At 37.2% G+C, this 18,840-nt stretch overlaps 1 protein-coding gene across 1 annotated transcript in view; it reads right to left on the minus strand.

Annotated features, from left to right (window-relative positions):
- ERLIN1 (ER lipid raft associated 1) overlaps window positions 1-18,840 on the minus strand; it is a 40,143-nt gene that overhangs the window by 12,872 nt on the left and 8,431 nt on the right. Inside the window, exons 5-9 of the mRNA XM_032311685.1 lie at window positions 18,084-18,145; window positions 12,725-12,850; window positions 9,504-9,577; window positions 2,567-2,625; window positions 362-453 (exon numbers count right to left, since the gene is read on the minus strand). Coding sequence (XP_032167576.1) covers window positions 362-453; window positions 2,567-2,625; window positions 9,504-9,577; window positions 12,725-12,850; window positions 18,084-18,145 — 413 coding nt within the window. The remainder of the gene's footprint in view (window positions 1-361; window positions 454-2,566; window positions 2,626-9,503; window positions 9,578-12,724; window positions 12,851-18,083; window positions 18,146-18,840) is intronic.

Raw genomic sequence — 18,840 nt, forward strand, 5'->3', positions numbered from 1 at the left:
TGCATATTATAATCCTGAGCTTTGGCCAAAAAACTTTCCTATTCTTAAACTATAGGAACAAAACTCTACTCCACAGAGGCTAGTGTTGCCCAAAAACCCTACCCACTTTTCTTGTCCTCGAAAAAGCAGTAGCAGCCAAAGACATGGTAGAGAGCCAAAGCACTTCATTAAGTACTGACACCATCTAGTTTTAAAAGCTGCGGGACATCTGAATATACAAAAAAGAGTTTCTAGAATTCTCCACTATGTATGATGCAATCTTATTTGATCCTATCAATATCCAGTGTCAGAATGACAAAGAACAGGACAAACTCATAAAACATGGACTTAAGACATCCATTTCAGAAAGAAATCCAAGTACCTATAACAGCCTTTTTCCTCTCTGTCTCAGCTTCTTTCTCCACAACCTTTTGTTTCTGTGCAGCTATAAGAAGTTTTGTCTTTTCAGCCTCCCTGTGAATCAAAATATTATTAAAATTAGAAATGATGTGCAGTCACAGCCAATAAATCTGACTCTATAGTGGGTCAAAGAACCATTTGCAACACAAACTTTCTGATCCATTAAGGGGCTTAGAGAGGTGTTACCCCATTTTACTTATAATAAATCTGAAGCTGAAAGGTTAAATGATTTGCCCAAAGTCACCCAGATATGGGAATCAATTTATACATTTGAATTTTAGTCTGACCTCTTCCTCTAATTGTATCATGGAAAGGCCTGTGATCTGCAAGTACCCAGAGTATATAAATGCTTCCTCTGTTGTTAGGCCTCCAGCTAGCCCATACAATACTTCTGGGCCAATGTGCAAAATGCAACACCCTCTGGGAAGATGCAGTCCCTCAGGTCCATAGGCTGATAAATAGAATGGAGCTAGATTTCGGCGGCTCCTTAGGCTTACGCAGCTACCCTATATTATATTAGGTATTAGTTATTAAGTGGTGAACTGGGGCTCAATGAAAAAGAATTTTCTAAGAATCTGAGCTTTCTAATAATGGAAATGGCTGGCCCATCATTAAGCATGTACAAGTAGTGACCCAGGTGACCACAGAGCAGAAAAAGTATAGAATAAGATTACTATTATGTGGGCGGTTAGACCTCAAGGCGGCTTTTAAATGTGGGACTGTAATAGTCTATAAAATTAGGAAAGATCCAGATTTATCTGAAAAGTAACTCCAACAGTTCCCCCCCAAAAATTTCCCCCCAAAGAACTCTCCTTTCCTCCTGCCAAACTGGTAAACACATAAAATGGCATTCTTGATACTAGGAGTTATCTGAGGGCAGAGAACATATAGTCTTCATGTTTCCATCACTAGAAGCTATCATACTGAAAACCTAAGACATCCTGAGCCTTCAATCAAAAAATTTTTTAGGGCACCTAGGTGGCTCAGTCATTAAGTGTCTGCCTTTGGCTCAGGTAGTGATCCCAGGGTCCTCAGATCGAGTCCCACCTGGGATCAAGTTGAGTCCTGCATAGAGATCTTTGCTCAGGGGGGGGGTCTGCTGTCTGCTTCTCCCTCTCTCTCTGCCCTTCCCCCTGCCCATGCTTGCTCTGTCTCGCATGCTCTCTTTCTCTGTCAAATAAATAAATTTTAAAAGATCAAAAAAAAAAAATTTTTTTTTTTTTATACCAATGGATCGGATCCATGATTTATCCAGCCTGGCAGTCTGTGTTTTATAGCTTAAAAAGAGGGAGTTCCTTTTCTACTAATGAAAAGGGAAAATAAAATTCTACATAACAGAAGATAGAGACTTGGGAACAGTAAGGACTCAGCAGTAAATCACCCAGGAAGAAGAATTATTTCTTGAACCCTCTACACTTAAGAGTTGTATTCCTGACTTTTGCAAAGTTACTTTTCCAGCATTTCATATTTTTCCTCTTAAAATACTAGCCAAATTTCCTAAAGACTTCTGTTTCTTCTTTTCAGTACCTGTCATACAAAAATAATACTGCCATTTCAACCACAGTAGGTATTTCCCTAACACGAATATTCAGAACACTAAGAAATTAATTTCATACCAAGCAAATAACTTCTTATTCCCACTCAGCCCTGGACCCAAAAAAGAGAAGACTATCAGTAGTCAATTTAGGCACAGCTTCCCAGAAGCAAATTGTAAAGATCTAGGTCTATGTTTAGAGACACAATCACATATAATGGAAAACCAAACTTTGTAATGATAAGGTGTCTATTCTTACTATTGTAACACAGTGACACAACACGGGCACTCTCTTCAACCTTAGCAGTTAGGACTCTTTCCTAAATTCAAATTTAATTCAAGATATTCATGTCCAAATTATAACTCCTTAGGCTTTCAACAATAGTTCTAGAGCAAACTGCATCCTTAGCCACTAATGCTGCTCCTGAAATATGTTCATATATAAAGAAAAAACTAAGAATACTCTAGTGAATTAAGACACAAGTATAGATAATATTATCAGAATTAAAGTATGGGAAATAGATATACACCCCACCCCAGAGTGTAACATCTCATATAAGTTTTCTCTACACTGGTATATTAATATTAGGCAGTCCTAAATAAATGTTTTGGGATCCCAAGTATATTACTCACATTAACTCAAAATTTCTTCTTATGGCTTCTGGGATTTTGGGTTTTGTAACACGCACAGCCTAAAAAATAAAAGTGAAAAGCCACAGTATATTTGAAAAATATATCTTCAAACTGCATCTTCTACAGATGAAATGAAACTCCTCAAATGAAACTAATAAAACAATTAAGACATAACTGCCTACTAACATGTGTGGAGATTCCACTAGAAAATCTATTCTTCATGCCATCACACCAAGAATCATAGATAACACGGCTTCCTGTTTCTTTAAAAGATGCCTGCCTATGGGGTGGGGGGAGATATCACTCTATCCACTACAGAAACAAACTCCTTTAGGGAAAAGGTTCTCCCTTAAAAGACCTCTACAAAGCTCTTCAGTTGGATACTTTCGTTTCCTTTTCAAGTCTGCAAACCAAAGAAACAGAAGGAAGGCAAAATTACAAGATTTAAATTGTGAAGGAGGAAACAGCAAAAACAAAAATAAAACCAAACAAAGTTCAGGTCAGTATATGCAACTTAATACAGTGAACAATAAATGTATTTACTATTTCCTAAACCTGCAATCACTCAGTACCAACTATACATAAAGAGTCCAAAGTTGAAGGAAAACAAATACCAGTTAACAGCTTATGTTCTTTCTTCCTACAATCTCACTTAGAACAAAGTCTACTTGTCTCTGTAGATACCGTTTACTAGACACTGTGTTTCCCTAACCATCCTGCACTTTGGCATTAATTAAGATTATTTACTTGGGAAGTGCAGCCTTTTGAAGGCTGAGGTTTCAACATCAGGCAACTCTCTAAGTTTCTGATTAACTAGTTAAACATACTCACCCCTGCCCCACACTGCAAACACACACAAAATACTGCTGATCTGAAGAAAGTTTTAATTTCTCTTTGAAAATTGGCTAAACCTTTAAGCAACAAAGCCTTTAAGCACATAACCTTCTTTTGATTTAAATTCAATTAACATAAAGAATATTATTAGTTTCAGAGGCAGAGTTCAGCAATTCATTAGTCTGATATAATACACAGTGCTCGTGACATCACACAATTACCCCAGCCTCCAGCCCCCTCCTCTTCAGCAACCCTCAGTTTGTTTAAGAATGGTTAGGAATCTCTTATGGTTTGTCTCCCTCTCTGGTTTCATCTTGTTTTTCCCTCCCTGCTCATGTTCTTTCTCAAGCACATAACCTTCTTTTAAAAAGGCTTTTGAAAGAAGACTTTCAAGCAACACAGACTTTCCTACATGAAAGAGAAGAGTAAAATCTGTGAAGAATTTGAGAACTATCATAACCAAATACAAGAAGTAGTGAAATGGAATAAGCAGCTAGGGACTGTAGTGAAAAACTCATTATATGCTGAAATTAAAGCATGTGAGGACATAAGGACAACTCATGGAGATAGCTAGAAGACAAATAAAAATTTATAACCAGCATCTGTGAGATTCCAGATTTCACTATGTGACTATGAGAAATGCAGATGATTTCTAATATGTATTAATATGATTCAGAAGGAAGCACTCTCATTTTGCATTTAATTAAGAGAATAGCTATACATCCTTCTAGTCTTATTTTTTATTTATTTTTAAAAGATTTTATTTGACAGAGAAAGACACAGCGAGAAAGGGAACACAAGCAGGGGGAGTGGGAGAGGGAGAAGCAGGCTCCCCACTGAACAAGGAGCCTGATGCAGGGCTGGATCCCAGGACCCTGGGATCATGACCTGAGCCAACAGCAGACGCTTAACGACTGAGCCACCCAGGCACCCCTCTAGTCTTATTTTTTTAAAAGCATAAAACATGACTGTTTTCTGAAGACATCTTGCTGTATGAGGCTAAAGAACACACACTACATGCTTGCTAAGGGAATTCCCAAGTATGTATAAAATAAACACCTACTGTAACAGATAATGTAAGTTACATTATAACAGATTCAAAAAATAAAATGACAAGGTGCCTGGGTGGCTAAACGGATGCCTTCAGCTCAGGTCATGATCTCAGAGTCCTGGGACTGAACCCCACTTCTCCCTCTGCCTCTGCCCCCTGGTCATGCTCTTTCAAATAAATAAAATCTTCAAAATAAATAAATAAATAAATGACAACATATCCAAAAACAATGGCCAAAATACACACACACAGGAGTGGAAAATGAATGTACTTGAAAGTGACTGCTGCTTATAAACATATATTTTAAATGGAAACCCAACATATAGTCACTCTCTTTAATAACATAGGGAAAAAACATCAAGGATGTATACTTTCACCACTCAAATTTGACACAGTAGTTGTTCAAGAAAAATGGAGTATAAATACAAAGAGCAAAATTAAAATACTGATTATTACAGAGAATGTTTATTCAACAAGTATTAATTGGGTGCCTCTGTGCCAAGCGCTGTTTGTTCTAGGCACTAAGGATACAGCAGTGAACATGGCAAGAATGCTCTCATGGAATTGAAAATTTTAAAGGGAGAAAACACAACAGATAACAAAAAGCAAATAATGAATATGAAACTTTCAGATAGTTATGAATTAGGTGAAGAATTTAAAGAAGGTGATTTGGATACTGGGAAATGGTTGTAGAGGGGAAAAAAATCAAGATTTTTTACTTTGGCATAATTATATAAATAAAAAATCTAAGGAAATTCATAAAGTTGCAAAAAGCAAGATAAATAAGCTCTAAAAGACCTATTGTATAACACTGCACCTACAGTCAATATTAATGCATTGTGCACCTAAAAATTTAAGAGGATAGATTTCATGTTAAATGTTTATACCACGTATACAACAACAAAAAATCCAAGGAAATTAACCCAAAAAATTTATTAGAAACAGCAAACTCAGCAAACCAGTAGTTACACAATAAAATTTACCAAGAATCATTTGCAATCCTCAATGATTGTACAAAAAAAGACTACATTTAATAGCATTAAAACTTAGTAAATCCATGAGTATTAATTTAATTTGAGATAAGAATTTCTCGCCTGGTCAAAAATTCTAAAGAAACAAATATGATATGATTAAGTAAAGCCATAAACTATGTTCCCAATTTTAAACTTGGAACCTGACAGAGCTTGAAAATATCAATAATGAAAACTAAGCTGGAAGAATAAGCTCTCAGAAATATGAAAGGCCACTATTTTTAGAAAGATAATACCTCTTACCAGATTTTAAAAATGAATAAAAAGTTGATTATCATGAACATATAGTAATGTGTTAAAGAAGGAAGGCCGACAAACAGACTGGAAATTCTAAAAATGCATTCCAGTTCCTAATAAACTTTTATGGCAAAACTAAAGCAAGCAAAACAATGGAGATCTTGATCTACCAGTTTAAAAACATGAAGTGATACTTTTTTCATGTGGTAATTCTTTCTATAAAAACAACATAAAATTATAACTAAATTAAAAGATCCTCCTCACTGCTATGCAGAAAATGATGTGGATAAAGGTAAAAGTCAAACAGGGACAACGTTGTAGGAGACAACTGTTGGAAATCCAGGCAAGAGATGGTAGCTTGGCTTAGGAAGATAGCAGTAAAGATAGAACACAGTTTTACATGGATTTTGGTGGTAAAATCAGCAGGGTATGGGGTCTGATTAGATGTTAAGGGTGAGAGGGTTGTTAGAGATGCCTCCCATATATCTAGATTTGTCAGAGGGAAGGAGGGGTCATTTACTAACAAGAAGGAAAAAATAAGAGAGAAGATTTGATGGGAAAAGACTAAGGGCTCGAAAACTAATGAAGGAATAGGAAACAGATGAACAAAGTCCAAAAAAACTATACTATATAATGGGATTTAGCATACACTAGAAATGGCATTTCAAATAAGGGAGATGGGGACATAAATTATTCTATAATTCTTGTTACTACCAAGTTGGGGAAATGGGGAATTAGAGCCCTATCTCACAACTGACATCAAAATGGATTTCAGATGAATGAAAGATTCAAATCTAAAAGACACAACTATAAAGGGGTGCCTTGGTGGCACAGTCAGTTTAACATCCAACTCTTGGTTTCGGCTCAGGTCAATGATCTCAGCGTCAATGAGATCAAGCCCCAGGCTGGGCTCCACTCTCAGCATGCTCTGCTTAAGTTTCTTTCTCTCCTTCCCCCCACCATCCACCGCTGTGCCCATGTGCTCTTTCTTACTCTCTCTTTAAAATAAATAAAACAGAGAAAAAATGTTGTAATTTGAAAGTAGCTTAAAAAAAAAAGAAAGTAGCTTAAAACATGCCAACACTACAAAACACCACAATACTAAATACTAAATACTAAAATTTCTACAGAAGTTTAAAACTTCAGAATTGCAAGGAGGAAAAAGATAGTAAGTAGTAAAGAAAAAACTAGGAGAAAATAATTCCCATCCATCTTAGAGTTGTAATAATTAACATATTAAAAATAAGTTATATATTTATTTAAAAACAGTTTACTTAAATGAGAAAAAGATAAATTATTAAAAAATGAACAAACACAAGAAACAATTCACAAATGAAATACAAATGGCCATTAAATATCCTAGGGCATTCAACTTCAATAATTAATACAAAATACCAAATTAATTTCTCTCAAAGGATTAAGAGAGTCAGCATGCATCTGTAAATTATCTGGGTACAATCATAAAATCAAATGTGTAGAAAACTATACCTCACCAACACTGCCGATGAGAGAATAAGATGCTAAAATTTTTCTGAAAGGCCACATTTGTCAATATTTACCAAAAAGCCTCCAAACAGGGCATACACTTTGATTCCTCAATCCTACTTTTAAGAATGTATTTTAAGGAAAGGATTTAAAAAGATGTATATACAAGCTTGTCATTGCAACATGTGTCTAACAGTGAAAACTGGAAGCCATAGATTAAATAAAAAACATTAAAAGTGATAATGTAGTGAATCTATATTTTTGATTTGAAAAGATGGTTATATATACTGTTAGTGAAAAAAGCAGCTATGGTACAATCCCACTTTAATTTAACATTATTTATACCTATAAACAAACACATGCTCCTCTAGATTAAGAAGAGCCTGGAAAGATACAACAAACTCTTATCTGCATGGTACAATTACGGGTGAATTTCATCTTCTTATTCATCTTTTTCCCAATATCTAATTTTTAAAAAAACATACAGAACACACGTGTGCATAAAAATATTTAGAATATACAAAATACTACTATAAATCAGTAAAAAAAGGCAAAACAACACAACAGAAAAGTGAGGAAAGAATATGAATAGGCAGTTGACAAAGTACAAAATGGCCAAAAAAAAAACCCAAACCACCAAAAAAACCCCCTTGATGCTCAACCCCATTAATAACCAAAGAAATGCAAATCAAAGAGAGATATAACATCATTCCATATGGCAAAAATCAGCATGTCTCAGGGTCAACTGCTGGTGAGGTTTATGGAGAAATCAGTACTCACATATATTGCTGAAAAAACTACAGATTTGTGCAGGGTTTTGAAAGATAATTTGTACATACAAGGAGATGTGCCAAAAAATTCCTACCCTATTGTTAACAGCAAAAAACTGGAAACAACAGAGAAATGATTATGTAATATAAGGCAAAGAATTCCAGGCAGCTGTTAAGAATGAGCTAAATCTCCCAAGTAACAACATGAGCAGTATCTAAAAATCTGTGACATTCACACTTATTATCCTTAACATAGAAAAGCAACTCCCACCACAACTGAATGGACAACCAGGTGGATTTTATAAAGTTTGCAGTGGACTTTTCAAATGACCCCTAACTTTGGCAGCTTCCCCTCAGGCACCAGTCAGAGATGATGGCACGGCATGAGTAAGGACAGGGAAAACCCTCACCATCTCCAGTCTTGTTATGAGATCACACGAAGTCACTTACAGTGAATGCACATTCTCAACAGTGCAACCCTTGAGACTCATGACACCAAAGTTTTTCTCTTTAGCTGCAGTAACCATTACCACAACTGATCTCCTAGAAACTCTAAGAAAGGGTACTAGAGAAGCCATATTACCATATCTCAGGTAATCCAGACCTATAGCCATAGAAACCTTTTAAATGTTACTATGACCACTGTAAGATCTGCATTTCACATTGACACCCAATATAAACATCTACACCACACTTAGAGAAAACAAGTTTTACAGAACAATACTTAAATTTATTACATGTCATGTGTTCTGATTTCTTTTCTTACTCAATTTTATTTTATTTAAAATGCTGTCATGATCTACTAAAACTGATTTTAGAATTACTCATGGATTTCAACCCAATCTGTAAAAACACCGACCCAAAAAAGCCGGCCCACAACCCCTCACCATTCTATCTCCCAATGCCGCCACCGCCGCCACCACCATCACCACCACCAAACTTATCTGCCACCTTCCTTTTATTCAGGCCATTCTACCCATCTGAAACACCTGCCTTACTCCTTCCCCACCATATAAATTCTGCTAATTCTTCCAGACCCACCTAAAATCCCAACTCCATTATAGTTGTTTCCAGGCAGACTCTCTTGAAATGTTCTTGAATTCTAAAGACTTACAGCAATAATCATCCCACCAGTTCATCTGTCAATTAATCATATGTGACATCTGTTTTGCTAGAATTATTGTTCAAATCTTATACTTGAAATCCTTGTTCATAATCTTACTGAGTCTAAAACCTTACTCCTACAATGATTAATAACCATAACTGTATCTTAATAATGCCTCACAATTAGCAGTGAGTGGATTTCATTTCCTTGCAAAAGCCGTAGCTTATCAGCAGAAAATGCCAGCCAGGACAAGCTACAGAGTATTTTATTTTGGCATAGACCTAAAGTCAAATTGAGAAAGCTATTCTACAAAATCCCATAGCATTTCAATTAAATAACTGCTGAATAAATAATGTCCAATGAAAGAACAATTCAATTCAAAGTTCTCAAATTCCTACAGAATTTCCCTAGGAAAAGGGCTTACCTGTATGGTGAGGCCTGGGGCCATGATGTTTAAATCTTTCTGGAGAGCTTGCTTCAGGTTTTCATCTATTTGATCTGTTTTTGAGGCCAAGAACAACATCTCTTATGATACTCAAAAAAATTTTTTTTCATTATATTAATACTGAAAAAAACCCAATCATTATTAGACTTAAAGTTTCTATGATACTGCTCTATAGAGCTTAAACCACTTCACGTATATATGTGTGTATATATATAAAAATACATATATGTGTATATATAATACATACATATGTGTATATATATAAAAAGCTAATCATATATTATAAATATAGAAGTTATTATATGTACACTAAAAATGCATATTTAGTTTTCCCTCTGTATGGGAGAAAGTGTGAAGAACTGTCAAACAAAGACTATATAAGGAAAAAAGATGAAAAGTAGGTTGTTCATCAAATAAATGAAGATTCTAGGTCTCTAATATCTTAATTCAGTGTGATTACTGAATATGTGTCCTGATTCTCATAAAAACCAAATTCCCATTTTCAGTCTTTTTTTTAATGTTTATTCATTTTCTAAGATTTTATGTATTTGAGATAGAGCTAGAGAGAGCACAAGTAGGATGGAGAAGCAGACTCCCCACTCAGCACAGAGACCGATGCAGGGCTTGATTCCAGGGCCCAGAGATCATGATCTAAGCTGAAGGCAGACACCTAACCAACTGAGCCACCTAGACACCCCTAAAATTTATTTGCGCGTGCACACGAGCAAATCAGTGGGGAGAGGGAGAAAGAATCCTCAAGTAGATACCCCCCAGTTTTGGAGCCCTATCCAGAGCTTGATCCCAGGACCCAGAGATCATGAACTGGGTCGAAATTAAGAGTTGGCCGCTTAACCAACTGAGACACCTGTGTGCCCCTCAGTCAGTCTTTAGCCCAAATCTCCAAATAACTAAATTTCATCTCCATGGATCTCTGCTAGTATTTTGGATTTAAGAGGTGGGTGGAGGGTACGACTGGGTGGCTAAGTCAGTTGAGCATCTGACTCTTGATTTCTGCTCAGGTCATGATCTCGGGAGTTGTGAGATCGGTCCTATGGCAGGTACTGGGCTGAGCATGGAGCCTACTTGGGATTCTTTTCCTCTCTCTCTCTCTGCCCCTCCCACCTCTCGCTCATGTACACACTCACTCTCTCTTTAAAAAAAATTAAAATTAAAAAAAAAGGAAGGGGGCAGGCTCACAGAAAGGTTTTTGAAGTACACAAGAATGGACGATAAAGCTATCACTTCACTTGGCCTTGTAACTCATGAATTTTCTATCCACCTCAATGTATTTTCACCATTATTAAAATGACTGGTGATGTGAGAAATGAGGACAGTTTTCTCATACACCTAGTAGTTGTCAGTCATCAATGAGGACTCAATTGGTAGATCTCCAAAAGGATCAGCTAACCCTATGCCTGCCTGTAAGAACTCACTAAGAGTTCCTGGGGGGAGAAGTAAGCAACCAAGAGCAACAACTCTATCACAGGTCATAGCTTTCACTACCACAAATGAAAAGTAATTTGTGCAGAAAAGAGTTAACATAGCAGGCCTGAAGCTTTGATCCTCAGAAAGGCCTGTTTGCAAGTTGGCCGTTAGCTGACACCCAGAATATGGATCTGGAAAGAATTCCCACTACTCCCAGAACTTGTAATGACTCACTCTGCTTAACCTGTTATACAATGTGGTTTATGCAACATGTGCCTTTCTTCTGGGATTATGGAATTTTGGTTAATTGCTAAAGGCATAGGATGCCTATATGTTAGCCCCCAATAAAAATTCTGGGCAGCAGGGCTTGTGGGTGGCTCAGTGGGGTTAAGTGTCCGACTCTTGATCTTGGCTCAGTTCATGATCTCAAGGTTATAAGTTCAAGCCCCATATCAAGCTGTGCACGGGGTGTGCTCAAGATTCTCGCTCTACTGCTCCCTCTGCCCCTCCCGCCTAAAAAAAATTCTGGGCAATCTCTAATGAGGTTCCCTAGCAGACAACATTTCACATGTGTTGTCACACTTTAATACTGAAGTAAGTGTATCCTGTATGCCTCCAAAGGGAGAAGATTCTTGGAAACTTGTGTCTGGCTTCTTCCAGGTTTTACTTTGTATCCTTTTGTATCCTAGCTATAAGTAGAACATTTATTGAGTCCTGTCAGTCTTCCTAGTCAGTCATCAAACATGGAGATGGGTCTTGCGAAACTCCCAAGAAAAGACTTCTAAATTTCCCCAAATATTCTATTAAAATAGCAACGAGGCTAATTTTCATTAAGTTATCATGGTAAAAACAGAATATAGCCTGCAAATAATCTTTTCCCAATCTCTATTAAGTTACATATAATAGATTTCAGAAAATTATCATTTTAAAAAAAATTTTTTTTATTGATGTGACAGAGAGAGAGATCACAAGTAGGCAGAGAGGCAGGCAGAGAGAGAGGGGGGAAGCAGGCTCCCTGCTGAGCAGAGAGCCCCATGTGGGGCTCGATCCCAGGACCCTGAGATCATGACCTGAGCCAAAGGCAGAGGCTTAACCCACTGAGCCACCCAGGCGCCTGAAAATTATCATTCTTTTTTTTAAATCAGGACTTTTTTTTTTCTTTTTTTTTTTAATCAGAGAGAGAGAGAGGGAGAGAGAGTGAACACAGGCAGACAGAATGGCAGGCAGAGGCAGAGGGAGAAGCAGGCTCCCTGCCGAGCAAGGAGCCCGATATGGGACTCGATCCCAGGACGCTGGGATCATGACCTGAGCCAAAGGCAGCTGCTTAACCCACTGAGCCACCCAGGCGTCCCTGAAAATTATCATTCTTAAAATATCTTTTAAGTATTCAATTAATCATAAGAAATTTTAAACTAGGGATGCCTGGGTGGCTCAGTGGGTTAAAGCCTCTGCCTTCGGCTCAGATCATGGTCCCAGGGTCCTGGGATCAAGCCCCACATCGGGCTTTCTGCTCAGCAGGGAGCCTGCTTCCTCCTCTCCCTCTGCCTGCCTCTCTGCCTCCTTGTGATTTCTGTCTGTCAAACAAATAAATAAATCTTTAAAAAAAAAAAAATTTTAAACTTAAGAGAAATATTTTAAAGACAAATGTTTTCTTATAAATTTGGAAGAAATGCTTAAGTAGGATAATGTTTACTAATATTATAGAGTCCATAGAGTTGACTAAGACTTCCAATTGGTTATTCACATATTTAATTTATAATGAATAAGATACTCACCAAACAATTCAATGTAAACTTCTTGAAGAGTGTGGGCACTACAAAACTGGTTCAGTTCGTGGTGGATTTTATTGAAGATTAAGGTCTTGTCATAATCTGCAGTGTAGTTCCTCACAATATCAAACACTGAAAGGAAAGGTAAAATCCATTTTTATTCATGTATCCTCTAATTCAGCCAAGGTAAAAAGTTACAATATACATGAGGAAAAGTGAGAAAAAAATAGTGGAAAAATGAAACAGCTCACAAACCTTGATGCGTTCCTTGTGCTCAATTTTCCAAATATTACTGCATTTGCAATTCTAATGGGCAAATTCTGAGTTCCACACTAAGGAGAGTATACATTATCTTGGAGATAATAAGGAACCATCAAATGTTCAAGCAAGAGTATGACACAATCACATTTGTACTGTGGCAGCAGTGTGAAGATGAACTGTGAGGTACGGAAAGTGTAAGGCAATTACTGCAAAGCAAAAGTTTAGCAAGGATGTAAAGAGGCCTGAATTAATTGAAGAACACTGGAAATAAAAGAAGGAAGCAGCTGCTAAAGAGCATTTTTGAAAAGGTAGTTTTTAAAGACTATAAAAAAGGATGCCTGGGTGGCTCAGTCAGTTAAGCATCTGTCTTCCACTCAGGTCATGAGCCAGGGTCCTGGGATGGAGTCCTTCCTTGGGGCTCCTTGCTCAGCAGGAAGTCTGCTTCTCTCTCTGCCTGCCACTCCCCCTGCTTGTGTGCTCTCTCTCTGACAAATAAATAAAATTTTAAAATACATATAGGCTGTAAAGACACCAATCTAGAAGGAAAAGAAGTGAACCTTTACTGGCCCAGGCTTTTTATCAGGAAATTTACATACAATAATCACTTAATTTTCACAAAAATATTTTCTAATTTTGCAAACTAGGAAACAGAAACCAAAAATTTCAGAAATGTTCCTAAGGGCCCGTACTAGACCACACCGGAATCTCTGCTCTACCTACTAAAACATGTTGTTTTCTTCCTTCAGACCCAAGGACTTGTTCTACTGGCTTTCCCATGGAAGATTTCAGATGAAACTGGATTCTAGATCACAAATGATGGTCAGGCCATCAATAAATACTTGCTGACTAACTCACCTGCCTGGTCATTTCCAAGTGAATTGGTGATCCAACAGTTTCCTTGTCTGTGGCTACAGAACCAGCAATACCTTCCTTTTGTCTATTTTCCCAATCATAATCCATTCCACTGATTTATAACCAGGGAAAGTAGATGAGAAAAAGACAAAATAATCATAGGAAAATATAATCCAAATCCACATGGCAGTAATACAACTTGCTCTCTACTCTGAAATCCTTTTGCTTTTTGTGCCTGTATCAGTGCCATGAAATTCAGCATGAACTTACATTCCCATATACAAATATATATATGTGTGTGTATATATATACACACACATACATACATGTATATATTTTAACAATAAATACATACACTTTTTTTTTTTAGGTTGGCATCATGTCTTCAGACATAAAATTTAAAACCCCTTAGGGAAAAGGGTCTAATTTCACCTTTTTAAATTGGTTTTGCCAAACACAGCATCTCATACATATTAAGCATGCTTATCCTTATTTTAATAGTAAGGATAGAATGGTGGCTCTTTTCAAATGAAAGTAGGATCTCAAACAGATCCACATACACCCATGTTCATAGTAGCATTATTCGTAATAGCTAAAATGTGAAAGCAACCAAAGCTTCCATCAATGGATAAATGACCAAACAAAATGTGGTATATTTATACAATGGAATATTACTCAGTCATAGAAAAAAAGGAAATTCTAACACATGCTACAACATGGATGAATCTTGAGGACATTATGCTAAGTGAAATAAGTCAGTCACAAAAAGATAAAATACCATAGTATTTTGTAATACAAATACCATAGTATTTACAAATGTATGGTATTTGGTATTTACAAATACCATAGTATTTGTAAGTATTTTCCACTTACACAAGGTACTTAAGAGGAGACAAAATCACAGAGACAGAAAATAGAATGAGTTGCTAGGGGATGGGGAGAGAGGGAACTGCAGAGTTAATGTTTAATGGGGATAGTTTCATTCTTGCTAGATAAAAAAAGATATGGAGATGGATGGTAGTAATGGTTGTACAACAATGTCAATTTTTTTTTAAAGATTTTAAGTAAACTCTACACCCAATACGGGGCTCAAATTTACAAACTCTAGATCAAGAGTCACATGTTCTACCAACTGAGTCAGTAAGGCACCCTGTGAATGTACCTAATACCACTGAACTGTATACTTATGGTGGTAAGTTTTAAGTTATGTGTATTTTACCACAATTTTAAAAAGGGGGAAAATAAAACATTTTTGTTTAAGATTTTTATTTATTTGTTAGAGAGAGAGAGAGATACAGAGCGCAAGCACAGGCAGACAGAGTGGCAGGCTAGAGGCAGAGGGAGAAGCAGGCTCCCTGCCGAGGAAGGAGCCCGATGTGGGACTCGATCCCAGGACGCTGGGATCATGACCTGAGCCGAAGGCAGCCACTTAACCAACTGAGCCACCCAGGCGTCCCGAAAATAAAACATTTTTAAAAAGCAACTCTTTCTTCAGAACTTCTAGATAAGTTTTTTAAAATAATTTTTTATTTTTTATTAACATATAATGTATTATTAGCCCCACGGGTACAAGTCTGTGAATCGCGAGGTTCTAGATAAATTTTTTATTTGAATGGAAACCATGCCATCTCTCTGGATTTTAATCTTTTATCAAGGAAATGTTTTCCCCACACAGATTTTTCAGATCACTTTCCAAGTTATAGCAAATCTCAACTAGAAAAGAGTTTTCTATGATCATAAATCCGTCTGGCCAAGGAACTGATGAGTTATAGGTTTTTAGCATGAAAGGAAATGCTCTCTCATGAAATGCTACTTCCTACAAACTCTAGAAATAATCAATGATTGTCTCGCTCTTAGAAAAACTATGATGAGAGAAGAGTAACATATACAGTTGCAGAAAGTCAACTCTGTTCAGGACTTGTGACCTATTTCTGCCACTATTCCCCAGAAGTATAAAAGATTCCAGTGATCATTTTTTATATATATCAGAAATGAATAAAGTCATAAAACTTTAAAAGTACTTTTTTATTCCTTAAGGAATTTCTTCAGTTATAAATACTCTAACCATAAAAACAACAGAATAAGGGCTCCTGGGTAGCTCAGTCAGTTAAGCATCCAACTTTTTTTTTTTAACTTAAATTTTAGTTAGTGAACATACAATGCAATATTGGTTTCTGGAGTACAATTCAGTGGTTCATCATTTACATATAACACCCAGTGCTCATCAAAAATGCCCTCCTTAATACCCATTCCCCTCAGTCTGTTCTTTACTTTTAGGAGCCTCTTATGGCTTGTTTTCCTCTCTCCTTTCTTTCTTTTCCCCCTTCCCATATGCTCATCTGTTTTCTTTCTTAAATTCCACATCTCAGTGAGATCATATGGTATTTCTCTTCCTCTGACTTACTGTACTTAGCATAATATGCTCTAGCTCCATCCATGTTACTGCAAATGACAAGACTGCATTCTTTTTGATGGTTGAGTAATATTCCTGTGTGTGTGTGTGTGTGTGTGTGTGTGTGTGTGTGAGAGAGAGAGAGAGAGACACACACGCGCGCACACACATATACACCATCTCTTTATCCATTCATCAGTTGATGGATACTTTGGCACTCTCCACAGTTTGGCTACTTTTTAAAAAGATTTTATTTATTTATATGCCGGAGAGAAAGAGTATATAAGCAGGGGGAGAAGCAGACTCCCTGATGAGCAAGGAGCCTGATGTGGGACTCCATCCCAGAACTCTGGGATCATGACCTGAGCAGAAGGCAGATGCTTAACCAACTGAGCCACCCAGGTGTCCCCACAGTTTGGCTATTGTTGATAATGCTGCTATAAACATCAGGATACATGTACCTCTCTGAATCTGTATTCTTCTATCTTTTGAGTAAACTTTCGAGTATTGCAATTGCTGGATCATAAGGTAGTTCTATTTTTAACTTTTTTTTTAATTTTTAAATTTAATTTTATTTATTTGACAGAGAGAGAGATATCACAAGTAGGCAGAGAGGCAGGGAGAGAGGGGGAAGCAGGTTACCCCTGAGCAGAGAACCTGATGCGGGGCTTAATTCCAGGACCCTGGGATCATGAGCCAAAGGCAGAGGCTTAACCCACTGAGCCACCCAGGTGCCCCCATTTTTAACTTTTCAAAGAAACTCCACACTGTTCTTCAGAGTGGCTGTACTGTTTGCATTCCCACCAACAGTGTGAGAGGGCTCCCTTTCTCGACATCCCTGCCAATACCTGTTGTTTCTTGTGTTAATTTTAGCCATTCTGACAGGTGTGAGGTGATATCTCATCATGCTTTTGATTTGTATTTCCCCAGTGATGAATGATGTTAAGTATCTTTTTATCTGTCTTTAGCCATCTGGATGTCTTCTTGGAAAAATAGCTATTCATATCTTCTGCCCATTTATTAAAGTGGATTATTTGTTTTTTGTTTTTTTTTAAAGATTTTATTTATTTATTTGACAGAGAGAGATCACAAGCAGGCAGAGAGGCAGGCAGAGAGAGAGGAGGAAGCAGGCTCCCTGCCGAGCAGAGAGCCCAATGCGGGGCTCGATCCCAGGACTCTGAGATCATGACCTGAGCTGAAGGCAGCGGCCCAACCCACTGAGCCACCCAGGCACCCCTGGATTATTTGTTTTTTTGGTTATTGAGTTTGATAAGTTCTTTTTTGTTTTTTGGTTTTTTTTTTTTTTTAAAGATTTTATTTATTTATTTGACAGATATCACAAGTAGGCAGAGAGACAGGGAGAGAGAGAGGGGAAGCAGGCTCCCCGCTGAGCAGAGAGCCCAATGCGAGGCTCGATTCCAGGACCCTGAGACCATCACCTGAGCTGAAGGCAGAGGCTTTAACCCACCTGGCCACCTAGGTGCCCTGGGTTTGATAAGTTTTTACAAATTTTAGAGACTAACCCTTTATCGGATATTTTATTTGCAAACATCTTCTCCCATTCCATAGGTTGCCTTTTAGTTCTGTTGATTTATTTCCTTCACCGTCCATAAGCTTTTTTTTTTCTCTTTTCATTTCATTTTTACTTCTGGTTCCCTAAAACACTCTAATTATAAATATAAAAACCAAAGAATAGGGGCACCTGGGTAGCTCAGTCAGTTAAGCATCCAGTTCTTTATCTCAGCTCAGGTCTTTTTCTCAGAGTCATGAGTTCAAGCCCCATGTTGAGCTCCAGACTGGACATGGAGCCTACTTAAAAACAAAAAACAAAACCAAAACAGAAATATATGGGTAACATACCTGCACAAGGGGCCAACATATTAACCACTTCTATTCGGTCAATATAGATCATGACCCCACCACTAAAAACAAAGAAATGGAAAAAGTGTGAGCGAAATAAAATTACAATCCCAGATTCCCACATCGTCAAACATATCCCACATGACATAAATTTAGAGGAAAATCTAAGCACATAACTCACTTATCACTCAGATGTCCCTACACACAGGGCTCACCTCTGTAAGTGCTGTAATCAAAACAGCTCACATGAAGACTAAACCTATAACCTAGGGCTACTTAGCACTTTGCCTTTATTAACTGAAGCCAACAACTAAAGCAGTGCCCTTCTCAAACTTTTCTGTCAAAGAACGAAGTAAAATGGTTCCCCAAGAGGTATGAAAACCAGCCATGGTCTGACATTTTTCTTGGTTTCCTGACTTATCTGAGTAATTCATGAAGAGTTTTAATCTACTTTTTAATCTTTATTTACTCTAATATGAAAAAAAGAATTTCCTCCTAAACCCTCAAGTAAAACTGACACTTTGGAAAGACAGGTCTTGTTAATTAATACTTCCTGTCTTGTTAATTAATACTTCCTATACTTCCTGGCTTATCAGCACAGACCTAAGGCACATGTGAATCTCAATTTAAGATACATGAAGTTAGAGATTTTGAAACTAAACAACTAAGTCTTCCTAACAAGTTATGGTGACGTTTTTCCTGATAAAAAAGGCTAATAACCTGCTCACAGAAAAAAATCTGAGAAAATAAGGGAAGC

Source organism: Mustela erminea, chromosome 14, assembly GCF_009829155.1.
Source record: "Mustela erminea isolate mMusErm1 chromosome 14, mMusErm1.Pri, whole genome shotgun sequence".
Taxonomy (NCBI): Eukaryota; Metazoa; Chordata; class Mammalia; order Carnivora; family Mustelidae; genus Mustela; species Mustela erminea.